The sequence below is a fragment of the Xiphophorus couchianus genome, chromosome 15, assembly GCF_001444195.1.
Source record: "Xiphophorus couchianus chromosome 15, X_couchianus-1.0, whole genome shotgun sequence".
In the NCBI taxonomy this organism is placed as follows: domain Eukaryota; kingdom Metazoa; phylum Chordata; class Actinopteri; order Cyprinodontiformes; family Poeciliidae; genus Xiphophorus; species Xiphophorus couchianus.
In genome coordinates this window covers 14,031,721-14,052,697 of record NC_040242.1, presented here as the reverse complement: position 1 = coordinate 14,052,697, position 20,977 = coordinate 14,031,721, and the positions used below count along the sequence as shown (strand labels likewise).

The 20,977-nt window shown below is 39.2% G+C and overlaps 1 protein-coding gene across 1 annotated transcript; it reads right to left on the bottom strand.

The window, feature by feature from the left end:
- Positions 1–6,086: 6,086 nt before the first annotated feature.
- Positions 6,087–12,414, bottom strand: LOC114158924 (terminal nucleotidyltransferase 5A-like). Its single transcript, XM_028040846.1, has 2 exons — positions 11,339–12,414; positions 6,087–9,990 (listed from the first exon to the last, which is right to left on the bottom strand). The coding sequence occupies exons 1-2, from the start codon at positions 11,762–11,764 to the stop codon at positions 9,175–9,177; spliced, it is 1,242 nt and encodes a 413-aa protein (XP_027896647.1). The 5' UTR covers positions 11,765–12,414; the 3' UTR covers positions 6,087–9,174.
- Between the last annotated feature and the right edge of the window lie 8,563 nt (positions 12,415–20,977).

Genomic DNA, 20,977 nt, shown 5'->3' with positions numbered 1-20,977 from the left:
CTGTGGTGTTAGAGGACCTCACTGGAATGCCCTTCAACCCATTGATTTAATTGATAGAGCACGCTCCATGAAAAGTATCCTGCTGCTGGCTCTGGGCTCAGGAAAAAATAAAAATAAAATAAAATGTCATGCTCTGTCTGTGTATGAATCATATTTACAGTTTTCTCAAGGTCACAGAAGAGCAATAATATGCCCTAAATGCCTCTTTTGTAAAAAAGGAACTGTTACAGATGTAGTTCCCTTGGCATTTCACCTTCTTCCATCTGCCAATTATGCTGAGAAACAGTTCAGTTTTCTTTGTTCAGTGAAAATTTTATGTAGGTATTTAAAGAAAAATATACATTTAAAAAAATTATCAGATTTTTTGTCTTGAAGTCCTGGTTTGCATATCTCACTGGCTGGTGGAGGATATGTGTGCCATAGACTGCAGTCTCCTATAAGCAAGTGGACTCAATATACCGGAGGTATGTCTACCTCCGTGGCTCTGCAAAGTAACTTGTGTGTGGGATGCCCAACTAGCGCTGCTACTAGTGATATCTGGGGATGCCCAACTAGCGCTGCTACTAGTGATATCTGGGGATGCCCAACTAGCGCTGCTATTTGGGCATCCCCAGATATCTACTGTCTGGATTTTAATGCATCTTCATTACTGCACTTAGTAGCCTCGTCTGTTCTTGTGGTGTCAACCTTCCTGTCCTAGGAAGATATTTTTTTAGGCTACATTTCCAAAAGTCAGATGTCAAGCTAGCTTTGAAAAAGAGTTTGCTTAACATGATAACCTCGGTTCTTTGAAAAATGGGTGAATTATGCTAAAGTGCTGCTTTATTTGTCACTTGGAAAAAAAATATGTGTGAAAATGTCAAGGGTTTTAAAGAGGGATGTTGCCCTCTGCCATCCACATTACTAGTTTGTCACTGATAGAATTAATCATATGCACTACCATGATTGACTAAGCCAGTGGGCGCTTTGCAATGAGACATCTCGCTCAATTTTCAAATAGACAGGGTGACCCTGGTAACCAAGTGACATGTTCTGTCCTGATCCCTTTTATTTATTTTCTTATTTTTTTTGCTTCTTTACCATCTGGGAGGAATCCATTACAGATTACAACACCTCCTAGGGTGCTGTAATCAGAAACAGCAGATGTGTCCGCACGTGCGCACAAAAACAAACTTGAATCTTGTAATGCTTGCTCGGGCTGTTTCTAATCTTGCATGATCATTTGACCCATCACCCACAATCTTTTTTTTTTCTGAAATGTTACAACTCAAAAGCACATATATTCTAAATGTTGAAATTTTTATGTAGCTTTGGAAACATTAAGAATGATTTTACATGTTTGGAAACAAAAGTGCACTTAAAGACTCATATGGGGGTAAGTATTTGCTCAAACCTGTTGCTTTAAGCTGCTATGTTTCAGTGGCAAGCACAAATGAGGCCGCATGATAAGCAGAAACCGTACCAGCGATAAGCAATGAAATGTTTTTCCTATCACACATTTGGTAATGATGAAGATTGAAATGATTTGTACACAGACTACATAGATATTTGTCCTTTTTTTCTCTTTTCATTTTAGCAGCCTACTTTTTTGTTGTGTGTTTTCAGTCACTTTGCATTTAAACAAGAGTACATCTGGAGTGACTTTAACCATGCTCTTAGCTTTATTTTGTTTTCAGACAGATCAAAACACTTTCTCGCCCAGACTGACCTTTCTGTGCTTTTATTATTAGTCGTGATATAGCTTATGCTTGCAAACATTACTTTAAGTTGTTTGTGATGCAGTTACACTAGAACAAAACAAAACAGCTTTTTTTTTTGAATAAGGGATTTGGGTGGAGTGGTGGTGGAAATTGTAGCAAAATCTTTTCTTGTGAGATCTGCAATTGACATTTGGGTCTAAAGGTTGCTTTTCATTTTGCTTATTTCACCTTTGCAACGCAGCTCGAATTGTTTGTAAAACTGTTTTATTTTGCTTTATTTAGGTGCCAAAATTGTCTGGTTAAATATAGGAAAAAGTAAAGTTAGACTAGAATCCTGTGACCAGAAATAAAGTCACAGGATTTAACAAAATTGTCATTTTCTACCTCTGTTTGTGGCGTGAATTTGCTGAGAGTCTTAGAAATGATGAGATAGAGTCGAATTTTCAGCATTTTTTGAATGTGTTATGCTTTTCTACTTAACCTTTTTTAAAAACAAAATAGGTCAACAAGTGTAAACAATATCAAAAACATATACTGTATATATCTTAATATAGTGTCTTGAGTATTGCATTTCGAGAAGATGACACTCAAAGCAAGAGATATGAATAAAATGTGGTTGATTAACATAGTACAAATCCTAGTATCAGCAAATACTGCAATCTATTCTTAGACACTAAATTCCTTTATTAAGAAATTAATGGAAAGACAAGTAGACAGAAAACACCTACTAAGACTGAAACTGGTGTTAAAAAATATTTAGATATGAAAGCATTCCAACACACACTTTTAGCCTGACATTTAAAGCTAAGGTACAAAAAATAAAAAATGTCAAAAAAAAAAAAAATGTGTATCTACATACACATATATTTCCCACACACAAGTATGCGCTCACGAGTATACATGTCAAAGAGTTGCTGTTAATTTTGCATTGTGTAATTCTGTGATGTACAACAGGCTGCACTGCTTTCTATTATTCTCATGTGGCTGTTGGCATGTTTTTATGGTTACTGAATGAGTGAACCTGAACTTCATCTACACAAACAGACTAAGCTGAAACACTGTTGTTCTCATTCTGGCCAGTTAATAGATTTGTACCTCATGTTTTCATCTAAGACAAACAAGGAAACAACAAGCTATAAATTGCTTTGGATGTCGGTCAGGTTGCAATGTTTTTCTCTTGTTAGCGGCTGATATTTTCTTTGTGCATTGGAACAAACGAGTCTGTATTCCAGTGCTGGCCGGGGTCCAACTGGCCAAACAGTTTATACAACCAGACACAAACACTTAACATAATGGATGAATCTGATTTACTGTTCCAGCCAGTCAGTTGTTTGGCACTTGCTGTGATGGAAAATCTCTTGGAGGTGGGTTAGCTCTCCAAGTGTAAATTATTATTATTATTGTCTTGCCTAATAATCAAGAGGATCAAGTTTAGCATACGGCTCAGCTTCATGTTTTCTAAAAGCAACATCATCTACAGATGTCTTAGGCCAACAGCTAGACTTAAGCCCCCAAGTAACACAAACACACAATTGAGGATATGCATCCCACTCTTTATCTCTTGCTCTCAGTTCATGCAGAAGACACACGAATTGAAGTTTCTCACAGTCTCGTCTTGCTGTTGTTTGACTTACTGCATGGCTTCTGACCCCAGCTTGGCTGAGTTGGATGGACTGTTGGCCCCGGCTGCTGCTCCAACTGGTTCATCTCCAGCGTTACCCTGCTGAACCCCCAGTGCGTACATATGTGTCTGAGTGTCTCGACACATAGAGTCGTTTGTTTCCAGTGTCCTAATAGTTTCACTACAAACATCTAAAATTCCCCTTGTTTTTGAATGTCTTGCTTGTCCCTTTTGGTGGTACTCGTTTCCTGTTTTTTTTTTGTTTGTTTGTTTGTTTTTCCTGAAAACTGAATAATTAAATTGGCAGCCTGACTTGATTTGAGTTTTATCTGTGAAAACATCCAAGCACATTCATGGCGTTTTATTATAACTGAAGTTATATTTATATCAATGAAAATATTTCAAACAGCAATACAGACACTTAAAGATCTGGTCTTGATAGTATTTTGTGTTAGTGGCTTCATAGTATATGCACACTTTTCTGATTTTCATTTGTGCAAATGTTCGATAGCATGGATGGTATTTATTACATTTCACAATTATGGTCTAGTTTGTGTTGGTTTATATTATAAACCAACACATATGTCAGAGTCAAGGCCCGCGGGCCACATCCGGCCCGCGAGAAGGTTTTTTACGGCCCCTGGAATGATCTTGATTTATTATTAGAACCGGCCCGCAGACCGCAGTAAGCCGGCACCCCGTCTGAAAAAAAAATACCTTCCTTATTTGAACTGTAAGTAGTTCTTTAAATGTTCTGTGAGATGATGTACTTACCCATGTATCCATAACAACCGGAACTTTCAATATCCACCAAGTTATTGCCGAAATATACCATCTATTAAAGGAGTGCCCCCCGGATTAATTACACTCTCTGCAGCTGCAGCTGCGAAGTTACAGTATTAACCCGATACTTGCTGGAAAGTGCAACGTCTCCCCTTTCAGAAACCGTTGGAATTTTTCCACTTAGCGCTACGTGTGGCGGAATTACGGTACTGCAAATTTAGATGTGTCGCCGGCAACACGTGTAGCTGCGCATCCAGGCTGCTCAAACGTTGTCTATGTTTGGCAGCACATACCTGTGTGAACAACTGTTTTCTTTGATGAACCTGAACAAAACATCACACAGAAGTCGACTTACTGCTGAACACCTTCACTCAATTCTGAGGATTTCCTCAGCTCAGAGCCTTACCCCGAACATTGATGAACTTGTGGAAAAGATGGGACACCACCAAGTATCACCCTCAACCTCAAACAAGTGAACATTACTGTGCAATCACATATTTAGAGTTTTTACTCAGTTCAAGTTTAAAAGTTAAAGTTTAATATTTGTTTTCACTGCATGTTACTTCTCCTTGATGAAAGTGCTGTTTTTGATTAATAGATTTTTGCACTTTATTTTATTGTATTTCAATCCAATTATATTTTAAAAATATTTCAGTTGTGTCTGTTGAAAATTAAAGATTACTGACAGAGCCATAAGAAAATGTTGCTTTATTTATCTGATCATATTGGAATATATTTGTTAGGTTTTCAGTAGGTTCAATTAGGTTCACTAGACTATATGCGTCATTTAAAAAAATTTCAATGAACATTCGATCAGTCCGGCCCTCGGCTTGTAGCTAAATTTTTTATTTGGCCCTCCGTCCATTTGACTTTGACACCCCTGGTTTATAAGATCCCAATAAAATACATTAGGTTTGAGATTGCGAAATTACAAGATGTGAGAACTTATTTTTTTTTTCCCAAATCCTGCGCAAAGCACTTCCTCGCCAAAGTCCACACGTCAAGACTCAAAAAGTGTTCAAGGTTATGCAGTCTAAGTTAAACTGTGTTAATGAGTTAGCGTTTCTCATTGTGCAACTCTCTGAAGGCCCCAGTCCCGCTCTGTCAGTTCCTTCTAAAGTGTTTGATAAGGAAGTAGACAGAGTTTCTTTTTTTGGATCTTTCTGCTGACCATAGCCTGAAAGACGGCAGAAGGTGGGACAGGTATGTGTTATAGCTAGAGGTGTGAGTCCACGCTTGTACGGGGAAGCTAATCAGCTTTTTGTAGACGGGCTAATATCCTTATACTAGCTGAGATGGGTGGGGCTATATTTAGAGACTCACTCCCTCTTAACAGGGATAACACTGGTTCTGTTCTCCTCCCAACTTCTCTGCTTAAACTCATCAAGAAACCTCTGTAAGGAACAATGAAACTGAAGCAAATCCAGAAATTATTTAAAACATTTTTTTTGAGGTGAGCTCAGAGAAAGAAAAAAAAATAGAATTACGGTGTAGGTCTAAAACACTAAGCAGAATTATTATTATTTAGAGATAAAGACAAAAAAAATAGATCTTGATGATAAAAGAGGCTAAAAGACACATTGGTCTCAACGTCAGCAGGGAAAGTGACAGCTGGCGGTCAAGGCTTGCGAGCATTAGATGATGCAGACCTGGATCCGATCCACTCAGCAGGCCAACATGTGTTCTTGGAGGCCAAGGCTCTGCTGGTAGTAAGGTCTTAGCATAAACGTGCCATCCACCTGCTGTTTGAGATTCAGTCAAAGCCAAGGAAGTTGGCAAATGGCGTTATGACACCTGCTGACGCTCGTTAATGACGTCTTCTGGAGGGGAAATCCTTCAGCTGTCAGTAGCTGGCAGTGAAAGTGGGGATTTTGTGGGCACCTGAGAGCGTTGACTTAATGTGCCCTTTTCTGTTTTCTATGAGCAACCAAGTCTACAAATAAGAGCAATTCAAAAGGGGGAAGGAAAAAAAAACAGAAAACTTTAGATGAAACAAGTAATTTTTGATTTTATTGACCAAGTCAGTCAACTTGACACCTGAACAGCTGTCAGATCATCATTGTTTTGTCTGAACGGCACAAGTCCACAACACCTCAGAGCGCGCACACACGCACACACACCCCGATTCAGAAACACACACACACACACACACATGAACAAAACAAAACATGTACTTTAATTCAATAAAACCTCCATTCAGCTGTGCTGCTCTTCATCATCTGAAGTAAAACTTACACAAAAAAACATACATCACACGGCCTGCTACCCCAGCCCCGACACGTTCTGTACAAAAAATTGAGATCACAACATATAAAAATAGGAGTTCTGACATGTTTTGGAAAATTTGCTGAGTGCTTTTTAAAATTTTGAATGTCTGCACCTGTGTTTTTTTCATGAGGGTCAGACAAATCCAGCACAGGACCAAAGCCAGTTGTTGCCGTTGAAATATCCTGAGCGCTACGCGCTTTTTCCACTCATCGAACGTCCTCCTCATCAGCTAAAGCCCTCAAATCCTGACTCTTCTTTGTCTTTATGAGTGCATTCATATGTCATGGGGCCATTTTAATCTTTGTTTTTACCTCAGTTCATAAGGTTAAGTCAGTGGAAAAACAAGCCAGGAGGCAAAAATGGTCTAAACATACACTTAAAAGGAAACAGGATTGTTCCTTAAATCAGGAATTTATTTTTATCTCTCTATTTAGCGGTGAAGTTTATGAAGTTGCTAGTTTACATATGAAGACCATTTCTTCAAATCCTGCTCTCGATCTTTTTAAGATCACATATGATCTCTGTCTGTCTGTCTGCCTGTCTGTCTGTCTATCTGTCTACGATTATGTTGGCAAACCCTATAACCAGGCAGAATCAAAAAGAATGTTACTGTTGCTTTTTGGACAGCTTTGTTCTACAATGGTTCTTTGATATTTAATGGTACCGGTATGCTTCAGTAACTATTGTGTGTTAGCAGCAGTACAACTGCAGTACCTTAATGTAACTACTGCACTGAATTTGCCTTTTTAGTAATGGGCAAGTTTTATTGAGAGAAGCATTTGTGCTTATGAGACTGCCGGTATCTGGTGGTAGCTGTATTTTCAAAAAGAGAGTGATGCATTATGAAATTTGTAACTGATTTTTCAAATATGAATTTGTAGTTGGTATTTGAGACACCATCTCAGTGAGATAGTGCCAGTTACAAAACACAATTCAGGTAAAGAATGACTTAAAGCGGGAATGTCAAACTCCAGTCCTGAAGGGCCGCTATCCTGCAGTTTTTAGATGTGCCACAAGTACAAAACACTGAATGAAATGGCTTAATTACCTCCTTCTTGTGTAGATCAGTTCTCCAGAGCCTTGCTAATGACCCAATTATTCTATTCAGGTGTGGTGCAGCAGAGGCACATCTAAAAGTTGCAGGGCGGTTGCCCTCCAGGACTGGAGCTTGACACCTGTGACGTAAAGGAATACGTTGCATATGGCTGAATAAATGCAGTTCCTTGCACTTTGCTGTCTAGTGAGAAGCATTTTTGCCTCTGAACTTGTTCCACTGATTGATATGAAAAAAATATATATATATATTTTGTATTTTCTGTTTGCAGATTGTTCCTGAGGGCCAGATGTATTGAGATGATCAAGTGCAACAAATGTCCCATGATACAAAATTGTTAAATACTTGTAGTTTTACTGCTAAATATTGGGGAAAAAAATGTTTTAAATATGATTATATAAATTCACAATGTTTTCACAACTTTCCAGTGTCATTTTATATGGATCTGCCTCATTTGCTTTATCTCTTGTTAAATCATGAATGGAAAGTGTATTGTATTATTTAGTTTCTGATCTTTTGCTTGACTGCTTTTTAAAAACATTTTGGTTACCCAGCTGTACCTTTACATATATGTAAACATTCATTGTTATTTACTTTTTGCATTGTAAAAATACCACCATGTTGACTTATTTAAATGCATTCTCATTACAGAGCAAAAATAAGAGAAGTGCACTGATGAAACTTACACTAAATGGGCATGTGTTTCTTATTGTACCATTTTATGTCTCTTAGAAAGCAATTAAATCATACCCCTTTTGTTTACATGCATTAATCCACTTTCATTTTAATTTAGATACTTATTATGTTGTCTCAATATTTGCTGTTTTGCATCCAAGCCTCTTTCTTTCGGCTATCATTTATTGAGATCTATTTTACTAAGATTTTGATCCAACCCACCCCCCATGCCCCCGTCAAGCGACTTCTGCGGAAAATGAGATCATGATGTTACTTCCTCTTTGGTAATCACAACACAATTGCACTGCAGAAGTGCTGATGAGCAGAGTCTTCAGAAACTCCTTGTTTAAAAAAGGGGGTTGCTCCAAAAGCTCCCTCAGTGTAAGAGACCTGACTCAGCCTTGAGAATTTTTCTCAATTCCATAAATACATTCAGTATCATGTTAAGTTCAAGATACTTTTCTGTAATAATGAATCCTAAAAATGTTTATTTTTTTATTTTATTTATTTTTTGGCTTGGTATAGGCACTTTAAAACAATTCCCGCACAGAAATAAAACATGCATTGTTTTGTTGGTTCTTTTTTTTTTTTACTGCGTGATTTTTAGAAAACTTGAGCATTAGAGCAGATCTTTGGATTTGTAAACAGTACCCAGTTCCTCTTTTTTGCATTGCCTGCGTAAAGACTCTTACACACCCAAACAGACACACTCGCATGCACACACACACCAACACATGCACAGAGCAGAAGAAACCATGTGAATGAATCCATATTTTCACCAGGCTACTCTGGTGCCTTTTGTTTCGATGAGATGAATATTCTGGGTTTTTAATGCTCAGATGTGCATGCAACTTCCTGTAAGCTGTGGAAAATTAACAAAGTTATCGTATCTTGAAGGGCTTCGTGGTTCAGCAGACATTTGATCTACCAAACCCACAAACCAATCAGTTTTAAGTCCTCTCTCTCTGTGCACCCTGACCCAGGGAACAGTTTCGTTTCACACTAAAGACAAGAAGATGCATTCTTGCCATGCAGACACGAGTTCCACAAAACTACATGGGCATCCAGGAAGTTTAGTTACAGGGCATCCAGGTGGCATACCAGGAATGTTGCAAAGGAGTAAAGTACTGCTGGGAAGGTGAAAGTGGACAAGAGTAGATCGGCTGAACCTGCGCTACATAGTAGTTGCTGAAGTTGCCATCTGACACATAAGGAGCCGGCTGGTAGAAGCAGGTTACATTGGCAGCGTTGAGAATGGCGTTCTGCTCAGCCAGGACTCGAAGTGCCAGCGACGAGATGAGGCTGAGCGTCTGGCGCCTCTCGTGTCCCATCAAACACACCGTGCTCTCCCTGACCACATCATACAGCGTGGCCAAATAGTCATACTTCCTCTCCTCCAGGTCCACAAAGTGGTTCTGCAAGTAGGACTCCAGCTTCCTCCGCTGCTCACCGATGTCGGGGAAATCTATGAAGAAGCGGGAGCACATGTACCGCTGCAGCAGTTTCATCTCCGCGTCGGACGCTGCGCGGAAACCTCGCACCAGCAGGTGGCAGTACTTGAGGAGACCGCCACCCCGGATCTCCTCGGGGCTCCGGGTGCAGATGAGCCGCTTCTGCAGGTGATCGAGTGCGGTGGGGAAATCTCCGTAGACGCTCTCGCCGATGATCGTCGGATGGAAGGTGGCGGCCATGGGGTGTTCGGAGCATTCGTAGAAGAGGAGGAGGGAGTCCAGGCGGATCTGGAAGGAGTCCACGCTGAACTCAAACTGCCGGCGGAGAGAGTCCACGAACTTCAGCTCCACGTTTTTGCCGTGGTTGTTGGAGAGCGAGATAAGACTCCAGCGGTCTGAGTCATTGCAAACCTTCACCATCTTCTGAACATAAGCTTCCTAGAAACAAAGAGATTGGGACTAATCAGCCATTGACACAGATGGAAAATATTGATCTGGGCACTTTTATGGGTCATTGAGGTCACAGTGGAAAAAAAAGAAGACAATTCAGTGTCTATAATCTTACTTAAATAACAATGAAAGTGTATATTAATGAAAATCCTCTTATGTTGGTAACTTAATATTAGGCTGCTTACCAATATTTTAAAGTTAGGAGTTAAGGTTTCAACACACTGATATTATTTAAAGTCATTTTATGATCCTATGCAACATTGCCCCTTCTCCTTGCTGGGCACTGCTGGTCAGGTGACTGAAAAAAGGCTACTAATACTACACTTGTCTGACACTTAAAAATAAGACAAATTGAGCTGCTTAGAACTACTGTGGATTGTAAAAATCATTCTTTAAAGTAGAAAAATTTTAAAAGATATAATCGTGAAGCTACAGGAGATATAAATGGATTGTCTGACATTTGGCCCTGGATTGGCAGAGGTTTAATGTTCTGCATGATTATTTGAAAACTACTATTAAATTTATAGCATGTTTTATGATCATGTTTGCTTAAATTTTATATATTACATTTTATTATTAAAACTGTAATAAATAATGCTACTTTTTTGGAGTATCCCTACCAAGTGTTCAAATCAATTCTCACGTTACACATTACAATTTTTTTTTTGAAATATTTGAAAACCATCCACCTTCCTTTAATCCATCCCAGAGGCCCACTAACCCGTCTCCCTCTCTTATACTCCCCTTCGCAGCTGCAATGCAGTTTCAGCCATTACAGTAGTCCAAACGTTTCTCCCCAGCTGATATTACACCCAATCTGACTCATAGGTTCATATTTATGTTTATGGTTTTATCAATCAGAAGTTTTGTAGGAAGGAGAAGAAATTGATGAACTTTTGGTTGTTGACAGCTGCAGCAACTCCACATTAGTTCTGTTTGTGCAGATAAAAATCTTAGTCATGATGTTTTGACATCACATCTGTTGGTGGGCCATTAGTAGTCAGGGTAGTCCTTGGTATCCAGGTAACTGAGGGCCGAATGATTAATGTAGCGCTGGCTCCAATTGGATTAGACAGAATCCTGTCTGAACTGGAAACCAACCCCGTTTTTAAATGTGCAGGCTTCTAGTTTAGACCAAACTCAACCCTATACTTTGGTGAGGCCTACTCAAATACAATTTAGGGGTATTACGTTCAAAAGTTTATTATTATTATTATTATTATTATTATTATTATTATTATTATTATTATTATTATTTTCCAGGGTCTGTTTTTGAAAAGCTGAAAAGTTCTGGTTTTCCCCAAGTTCTGCTGGGCAAGAGCTGATGTGTAATTACCTTTAAGGTTAGAGGTGTGATCTTCTCTTTATTTACCCCTTCAGGCAGAAAGTCCAGAAGAGAGTCCAGGACCAATTCTTTTACTAACTGAAACTCCAACTCTCCCTTCAGGTCCGCGCAGAATATTAAGTCCAAATCTTTCCATCCCAGACCGCTATCCTCATGCAAGACGTAGCTGGCCGCGGATCCGTTCAGGCGCACCTCCCGGACGTGTATCCTCTTCTCCTCCATGCGGCTACGGACAACATTAACGATGTCCCGCGGCTTCACCTCCAGAGTGGGGAAGCTCCACCGGCCGTGGATGGGTATTGAGCCCGTCAGGATTGCGTCCAGCCGCTGCACTTGCTCCCAGTTGAGCACGCTGAGGCCGACGCTCTCCGCGTCCGCGCAGCGGTTGCCAGCTAAGTTCTCAACGCTTTCGTCCATGCCGATAGTGATGGTGAGAGGTAGACTGCTGGGTGTAAGCGGTAAAAGGTGACTCCAGACTCCGCTGGAGCTGTGGCATCAGAGAGCCTCAGAGCTGAGGTCGATCATAACAGATGCATGGCAGGAAAAAGTTGTAGAGCGGCGATGTCCTACTTTTTACCTCAAGTCTGCATAGCGGACAGATTCACAGAGCGTGTCCCTTTTAGCAGCTTTAACGCTCCACATCAGAGTAAATAACAACAACAATAATAATAAAAATTCCTTCCTTCCTTCTCAGCCTTTCGTATCCATTTCGCTGGAAGAAATAAAAATCCCCCGCCGAAGTTTTACTTCTCTCCTCAGCGTCTCTCACTTTTACGCACAGATTACTGGACGTCCGTGGTGCGCAGCTGCAACTTTACGCATTGTTTCTTTTCTTTCTTTCTTTCTTTTTTAAGGCTTCCAAAGCACACATACTTTAACCAAGCGATGCAAAGCTGCTTAATCCTTTACATTTTTGGCCCTTTTTGTCGTTTGGTGGTCCTGCGTGAAGCCACAGAGATCCCACTGCACAGCTGCTGGGGGAGGCTGCGAAACACATAAGCGCTTCCCGTCTGCGGAGCACCTGGGCGGGCCGCGCTGATTGACAGCTCACAGCTACTAATAGCCTTCCACAGCTCGGATGTGTGTCCGAGAATCGGGGCGTGTCTGAGAACAAGGCACCGAGATGTAGGGACACAGAAACAGCAGGCCTCAGCAAAAAAAAAATAAAAAATAAACAAGTAAAATAAAATAAAAGTAAAAAATAAATACATAAAATAATATAATAATAAAAAATACAAAAATCAATCTTTTAAACTTTAAATTTTGTGGCACTTCCATCCTCTCACTTAACAAAAATTAATTAATGACAACTCTCACCCACTTGTTCTACATTGTGCGTCATAATTAAGGAAATGATAGTTTTATTTCTCATTTGTTGCATTGAGGACGACAATGAGTCACGTTTTATGAGTCCAATTGCTCCAGTTGGCATCTTTTTTCCATATAATATTAGAGGCGGATGAGTTACAAGCCCCATTAAAAGCAATTATCTTTTACACATTTATTTAAATTAATCTTTGAGTGGCCGAGTCAGCTCATACACGCGCTCTAGTGGTCATCAAAGCAGGGTTCCTCAAACGTTTTAGAAACTATCACCTCACTCAATACTGTACTTTTCAAGTATCTCAATGGTGGCTAAAACAGTAGAACAACAGGACTCGGACTTAAAAAAAAAAAAAAAAACTGCGATAAGGCATAAACACAAAGGTGTTTCCTATCTATCGGCACTGCGGAATTTGCTTTAGATAAGTAGGACATTTTTACTCAAAAGCTGACACTTTCAAGGTCTAAGCTGCAAAAAGCTCCTCTGATAAACACTTAAGAGATTTCTTGCTCGCCTGGCCTTGAACTCAAAATATAACATGGCCACCTTGCATGTAGAATTCATCGATAGTCACAGTAAATAAACAAACAGACACACAAAAAAGGCAAAGAAGACAAATTAATAAATTTCTGCTCTGTGGCGATTCCGGGCTGAAAGGCATTCTGGGAGATTGCTTCTTTTGGCACAGACTCTAATATTTCTTAGTTGTTTGTGCTTTCACAGAGTAAGAATTTTATTGACTGTTTTGATGAATCTCTGTGCAGTGCAGTATGTGTTTGATCACGTATTTTATGGACTAAATATTCCTTTTAGAATGTGATTTTATTTAATCATTCATGTTTATATGACCACAACTTCATGTTGCTTCAGCTAATGCACAAAAGAGAAAAAAAACACCGTATTATTGCTTTGCATTACTAATTGTATTAGCTTGATCACTGAGTTAGCATAGTTCAATAGTTTAGACATCTAAGAAAGCCTTCACAATTAAGCTTTATTTGATGGTGTTCCATCATTTAAAGTTCGAAATGAAACACAAAATAACTAGCTACTAGCACGTGTTCCCGAATCATACCTGTCTGCTTTTTATTATACCAGAAATTAAAAAAAAATAAAATAAAATTAAAGTGCACTTCTTTTTTAGATAAAGCAAAGATGACACACTCAGTTTGCTGGTTTTTCCAATCAGTTGATTCATTTGCTTCTACCTTGCAACTAACTGTGCCATTTTCCCCCAGTGCCATTTAAATCTGCCCACTTGCCACCAAAGGACTTTAGAGTTAAACTGGTTGGTTTTTGGTAACCAGTTGACCAAAAACTTTTCTTTAAAAAAACAAAAACTTGCAGAAAAGCTGCTGTGTGCACGCACTCAAAGCTAACATTCCCCTGATGTAATAAATAAATCTAAATAACACACGAATAAAACGGTACGCTTGCAATGAACTTCTCTGATGCTGCCGCTCCAAGCAGCTCATTGATATATAGACGTGTGGGCAAAAGTCTATGCAGGTTAGTTGTCATGCAGAATCCATCAGTGCAAAGCTTGGTGAGTATATTTGCGTCACTGCAGACGAGCCCATTAACCAGCTTATTGCGGATTACCCTCTATGTGCAGTGACACAAAGTTCATGCAGAAACAGATATGCGCAGAGACGCATGCATGCTCACGTTTAAAATTTAATGGGCTGCTGTTTGTGCCACAATCTTGTTCAAAAATCTTAACCGAAAAGTGTCAATATATCCAGACATGCATGTTTGTTAAATTATTAACTGAATGCAAGATCTGACAAAAGTTCACTCACTCAGCATAGAAGCCATAATGCCATGACTAAGATGTATAATCCATGGGTCTTGAAGTATGTAGGTCAGGCTCAATGCAGCTATTTTCTATTTCAGTTGTATTTATTTATTCGCTGAGGTGTATGGCAGCCGTTTTCACTTCTTTGTTGTACCTGTCAGTCTGGTCAGTGAGTTCCAATAAGCAGAAGCCGCATCAAAATAACACACTTTTGCACATTGCAAACTGTGAACATTAAGTTCTATGCATGCTCTGCTTCACTATTTCCAGAAAGCACACACAGTGCATCTCTTGGTCAGCAAAGAACAGCAGGCCAGTCACAAGTAACATGCTCCCCATTCACCTACTGGCTCAGTGTCAGGCTTAGTGCCTGGGTACTTACCATGAAGCAGATTCCTTCCTGACCTTTGACTCTCCAAGTGGATGACACCAGCTTGGTTCTTGATGTCTGACGACATCAGAGGATTGAAGGGGGATTTTCAGGCAGACCCCTTGTCAGGGTGCCAAAACAAGTACAGAGACACAAAGTGATGATATGTAAATGTCTTTGAGTGTGCAGAAAGGCAGACTAGGACTGCTTAGCTCTTAGCTTTCTCAATCTTAGATTTTCCTAGTTTTGCCAAAAAGCCCAGTTTCCTTCCGCCATACTTTTCCGATGGGATGCTTTTTCATTGTCTGTCTATCCCTGTTTGTACTATCATTACACGTGGAAGTTCATTATAAGATTATAGTGAACTCATTAGACAAACATGCTTCAACTGTTTCCTCCCACCCTCACTCATCTCACTTCCTTAACACCTTCTACTTTTGTCTGGATTTAAATTACTGCGCTGTGCATATGTGCCAACATTTAATCGTGGTCTCCTTAAGTAGTGAAGAAATCTTAATCTCCAACTGAACAAAGTTGCAAACTTCTGACAGCTCTTTTTCTTCACTTCCCCTCAGAATTCTCCTGGTGCTACAAGCACGCAAAAGATCTAAAAATCAATATTGTGAAATTCTGTAGAGTGAAAATGCTGATAAGAACCATCGGCATCTCAGCGTAGCAAGATAACATTCAGAGCTGCAGTGTCTGATGAGCCTATCAGGAGCCAAATAGTTGAGGAAAAGTTTTTTTTTAAATTTTTTTTTTACTGCTTGTACATCTAGTCTAAAAGAGATCACACATCAGAAGTGAAAACAAATTTGTTTAACTGTCACAACTCCACACTGATCACAGTTCAGCATTCAGGGGCTTTGTGGTAGTTTATTCACGAAGCCCTCCAAGTCAGGTTTTATGTCTTCTGGCCGTCTCTGTGTGCTTTCTAGAAGAACTGAGGTGGCAATGTGAGTGTTGAAGTCAACACCAATTGTTTTATCTCTGAGTAGAGAAGTGAAGTAATCTTTCCCCTACAATAATTGACTTATAAAAAAGCTATTTTTGCAAGTATTTCAAGACGACCCACCACCACTGTGAAATGCACCAAGAGAGATCAGCTCTCTTAAACTTTACGGGTAGTTTGTTGATCAGCAGTGATGCTAGAAACAGACCAAACATTGATGTCATATTGATGTTTTTTACTCGTTGAAATTTGAGTTGCTTGATCGTTGAATTTCATCATTGTGCTTTTAATCGAACCTGTTGGATTTGTTGGAGCTGCACAGTGACAAATTGGTAGCATTGTTGTCTTGCAGCAAGAATCCCAGTCTGGGGACTCTCTGCATGGAGTTTGACAGTAAGTCATGAATGAGCTCCCTAAATTCTCCTTAGGTGTGTGTGTGCATAATTGTTTGTCCTCTGTGTTGCCTTGCGATGGACTGACAACCTGTCCAGGGTGTACCCCGCATTTGGCCCGTTGACCACTGGTGTCTATCTCCCCAGAGGTGTCCACTTAGGGATAACGTGTAAGATAATGGATGGAATCTTGTGTTTCTAAACCTCCGACTATATTCCTGATCAGCTGACTCATGACTTAAAAATATTTGGAGGCGTCTCAGTGACTGAACTGTTTTGTCAAAACAGGTAGCGGTAGCATCGGTTAGCGTCACATTTGGTAAAAGACATGATAGCATACCAACTAATTTTCATGATCTCTTTTAATATAAAAAGCAGTTTCCACATAAGATAGCGGAAATCCCTAACACTTTATTTGAAGAGGTGTGCATAGGACTGACATGAGACTGTCATAAACATGACATATAACACCTGCCATGAATATGAATGACTCTTTCCATTTGGTAAATAAGGACACCTTTAATGCAAAGTTGCACTAAAATTTAAATTAAACCTTACATTAAAAGTTGGTTGAAAGTGTCAATTTTGCATTAAACGTATCATTATTTACCAAATGACACTTCATGACAACAGTTCTAAGCATTCCTGAAGACTCCTTAATATTCATTACAGGTGTTGTCATGTTTATGAGAGTCTCAAGTCAGTCTTATTCATACCCCTGCAAATAAAGTGTCACCAAACATTTTGGTGACTCCAGCACCATTACACAAGAACTGCATACTGTGTAATCATATGGAGACCATGCAGAGAGGAGCTAAAATGTAGATTTTTCAGGAAGGTGTTGCTGACTTGTACAGGCAGCAAATTTACTCTTTGATTTAACACCATAATGATGTGCAACACAAGCTTGCCAGTTTAAAATAAAAATGTTATAAGATGTACTTATTCAGGATAGTGGATATTATCAGTTGACACATTTATGTCTATAAATAAACGGTGTAACTTGCTACTCTTTAACGCAACAGGCTACATGTTGCAACAGGTGGTGCAGTGAAGCAAGATTTCCCACGACCGTTTATCAGTGAGCTATAGGGTCGGGGTGTTTGATACTTTCACTGGAAACCAGTCAGAATGACTGAGTTGTTAGAATAAGAAACACTTGGCTGGGAGATACGTTGATTCCATGGTTGAAGTTTTGGTTCCCGGGGCACAACACAGCAAATTTCAGTGCATGATGACATTGCACAATTTATCAGTTGTGGTGTTAAATGCACAGCTGCACACCCGTCTGGTGTAAGTTAGATCTCATAAGGAGGACCAGCAAAGAGAGAAAGAGGCAGTTTTATTTGAACTGAGAAAGGTTCAAACCACTGGGAAATGCTGTCTTGTTGCTACCCAACACCATGAGTGTCTATTTGGTTACCTAGATTATTGGGTGTGTTTGCCTTGGCTCGGTGATGGGACAGATGGTTTTCAGGTTAGTCTGAGTGCAGGCCTGGGTTTTCTAGCTGCTGTGTGCAGGCAGCTAGATTTATGCACTCACTCAGAAGCAATGCCTAGCAAGATTTACCTCTTGTCATTTATCCCAAAATAACAATGTCATACCTATTTTTTTCCACTTGTTCCGATATTATCCACAGCACAATTTGCAAAATTCCTAATTGTTTCCTGTCTATATTTTCTTGTTAGCTATTTTTGTCTGTCTCTGATGAGCCACAGAAAGCCTGCTAAGAGGCATAATGAAAGCTGGATTTCAGACGGTTTATGTCAGTTAACTCACCACACTGGAGGAAATCTCTCTCATGAGGCATTTTATAAGAACAGTCTTAATCATTTTCTAAATGCCATCAGTGTTAGTTTATTGCTTTTTGGCACATTTTGATGGAGAAAATTTATCTGCGAGAACAAGTGGTTGTTGGGAGCCTTTGAAATAAGTCACATGCATGGGAATATGTTCAAATTTGTCATGTTACACCCACAAATTTCAGGGCCTTGTACAGTATTTAATTTAAGCCAGCTCAAAAAATGTTGTGAAGTCAAAGAAAAGGATACAAGGCTCTCAAAAAAAAGAGTGTGACATGTATCTAAGTTAAGTATTCACAAACATAACGGTCGGATATTTTAAAAGTTAACAACTCATATTTGTCCTGTTAGCCGATTCTCGCACCTTGGGTGAAGGTCTCTACAACTTTTCACAAAGTACCATTGGCCTCTTGGCAGCTTCCATGATTATTGCTGTCCTTTCCAAAGCTGCCAAATTTGGCCCATATAGATATTTCTTGTTGTACTATATTGTCAAGCTTTTCATGAAATGCATAGTTTTTCATGCATATTTTTTTTCAATGCATCATTTTTGTGTTACTACACATTTATTCACTCTTTTGTGTTGACCTTTCATCTAAATCCAGATAAATTATACACTGTAGAAAAAAAAGACATCTCTAATTTATGGTAAAATACCAGCAGCTGTGGTTGCCAGAATGTTACCATTTATAGACGGTAACATTCTGGCAACCACAGCTGCTGGTATTTTACCTTAAACTACAAATGTTTACAAAAGTATATAGTTTTTACACCAATTTCACAGTTGGAAGCTACAAGTCAGGTAACTTGATGGAGTTTTTTTCACCGTCCGCAACTTCAACAAAGCATCTTTCAGTTGGTTTGTCATGTTTGTAAATGTAGCAAGTGCAGACACCGTCTCCAGACAAATATCCAGGTAGAGACAGACCTCAGCAGTATTTCCAATCAGTTTTAACCCGGCCTCAGCGAGTAACCTTTTTTGACCTCAGCCAACCTTGAAGAGCGCGCTCAGTAAGGTAAGCCCCCAATTAAACTCCTTCCATAGCTGCTAATGGGATTCACCAAGATGCACAGCCCTGTAAGCTTTGCTTTAGAGCTCCTGGAAAATGTATAGTACGCTAAAGATGCGATGTTGTAGGTGTAAAGAATTATTTTTGGAAAACAGCACGTACCACAGATGTCAAAATTTACTTATCAAACTGTCAGAATGACAAAGCTAAACTTATGCAAGATGTTGTCTCCAATTTGATCATTATTCAGCATAAGATAAAGGCCTGAACATGTCTTGCTCAAGCAGAGATCTTAACTTTTTAAAATGAACATGAAACATGTATATATGAATAATTTATTGTCACAGTTCATCTGGAGACAGTGTCTGTAAATGCAATAGTAGTTAAATTGAAGCCCCTCAGCTTTCCAACTCAGTATTTTCCCCTATTGTTCATAAACTCTTCTGCATTCCTGTCTTGTCATGAGTGAGGATGACAAACTAAAGTGACAACATAAGCGATAAGTTCTTCTCTCTATCTAAGCTTCCTGTTTGATACTGTGGTTGGTTAATGTCAATACCACAGTGATGGTTGTCTCTCCCAGGTCAACAGAGTGCACACACAAGCTAAATGTAGGTCTTACAACACAAATAATACACTTCTGACCCTGAGGAGTGTGAGCCATTAATATAGATTCAAAACCTTTAAGATCTGTTTTCAGAGATCTAGGTAATGAGCATGGGTCAACAACAGCATAAATCTAGTAACTATTTTATTATCAGGGCACTGTAAGCCTCAAACAAAATTAGGCTTTTAAGAGGTTGTTCCAACATTCCTTTAAAATTAATGGGTGTCGTATAAAAATACACAATTTACATCCATTTTAGTTTCTAAATTCAATACAGGAAGTTTTAAAAGTCAATAGTTGTGCAGTTTTTATATGGACAAAGATGATCAGGTGATTATGGTTAAAGCACATGAACCAGCTTTGGGAAGGGAAACCAAAGAGTGAGTGAGCATGGGCATTGGTTGAACTTAGATATGTTAGATATTTGAATAGACATTTGGATAAGTCAAATTGTAAGCTTTACAGATAATGAATGCCTACAAACCTACATTTTGTAGGCCAAAGTATTTCCTTCTTTTGCAAATGTACTTCCTACCATTTGAAGTTTTTCCACATTTTTCATTGTACGAACACAAATTCCAATGCATTTTATTGGGGGCTGTATTTATTGATAAACCAATACAAAGTTCAGCACCAACATGAGGTTCTGCACATAAGAAATGTGGTGCAATTCTATCCATCTTTTTTAGACTCCCCCTAAAAATACATCACAACCAATTACCTGAGCAAGAAGTCACTAGTCATTAGTTAATACTAATTAGAAACAGGGTGGCAGCACCATCATGCTATGGGAATACTTTTTGACAGAAAGCTTGTCAAAGTTGATCAGAAGAGGGATGGAGCTAAATCCCATAAGAACATCTGTTGGAGTTCTTATGGGATTTTATGGAAGACTGGTTTAGACAAAGCATTTTCATATGTTCAAATGGTCTAGTCAAAGTCTGAGGGAAGACTTGAAAAGTGATATTCGCAGAGGATCTTCTGTTGGCTATTTTGTCTCAATATGAGTAAAAACCTTTTAAAACTATTAACTTACACTTTAGGATAATAGGCTACACTGTCACATGGTTGTAAAAACATGTGGAAAAGTTGGAAGAGTATACATGGATTCCAAATTTGAAAATGAGGGAGATAAAACAGTCATATCTTTTCTCTTTAAAAAAAAAGTCTACCCAGAAGTCTTTGCAGATTAATGTGGTCTTTGTACATAGACTCACCATGCTGCACACACTTTGCCATTGCCTGGTCATAGTACAGAGTTCCTCTTTTGTTCTGTTACTGGAACTCCCACAGAATCTGGTGTAGGGTCGCAATACCATCAGGTGCAGGTAGAAGTAATAATAAACTAAATCATGGCCCAATGATGCCTAATTA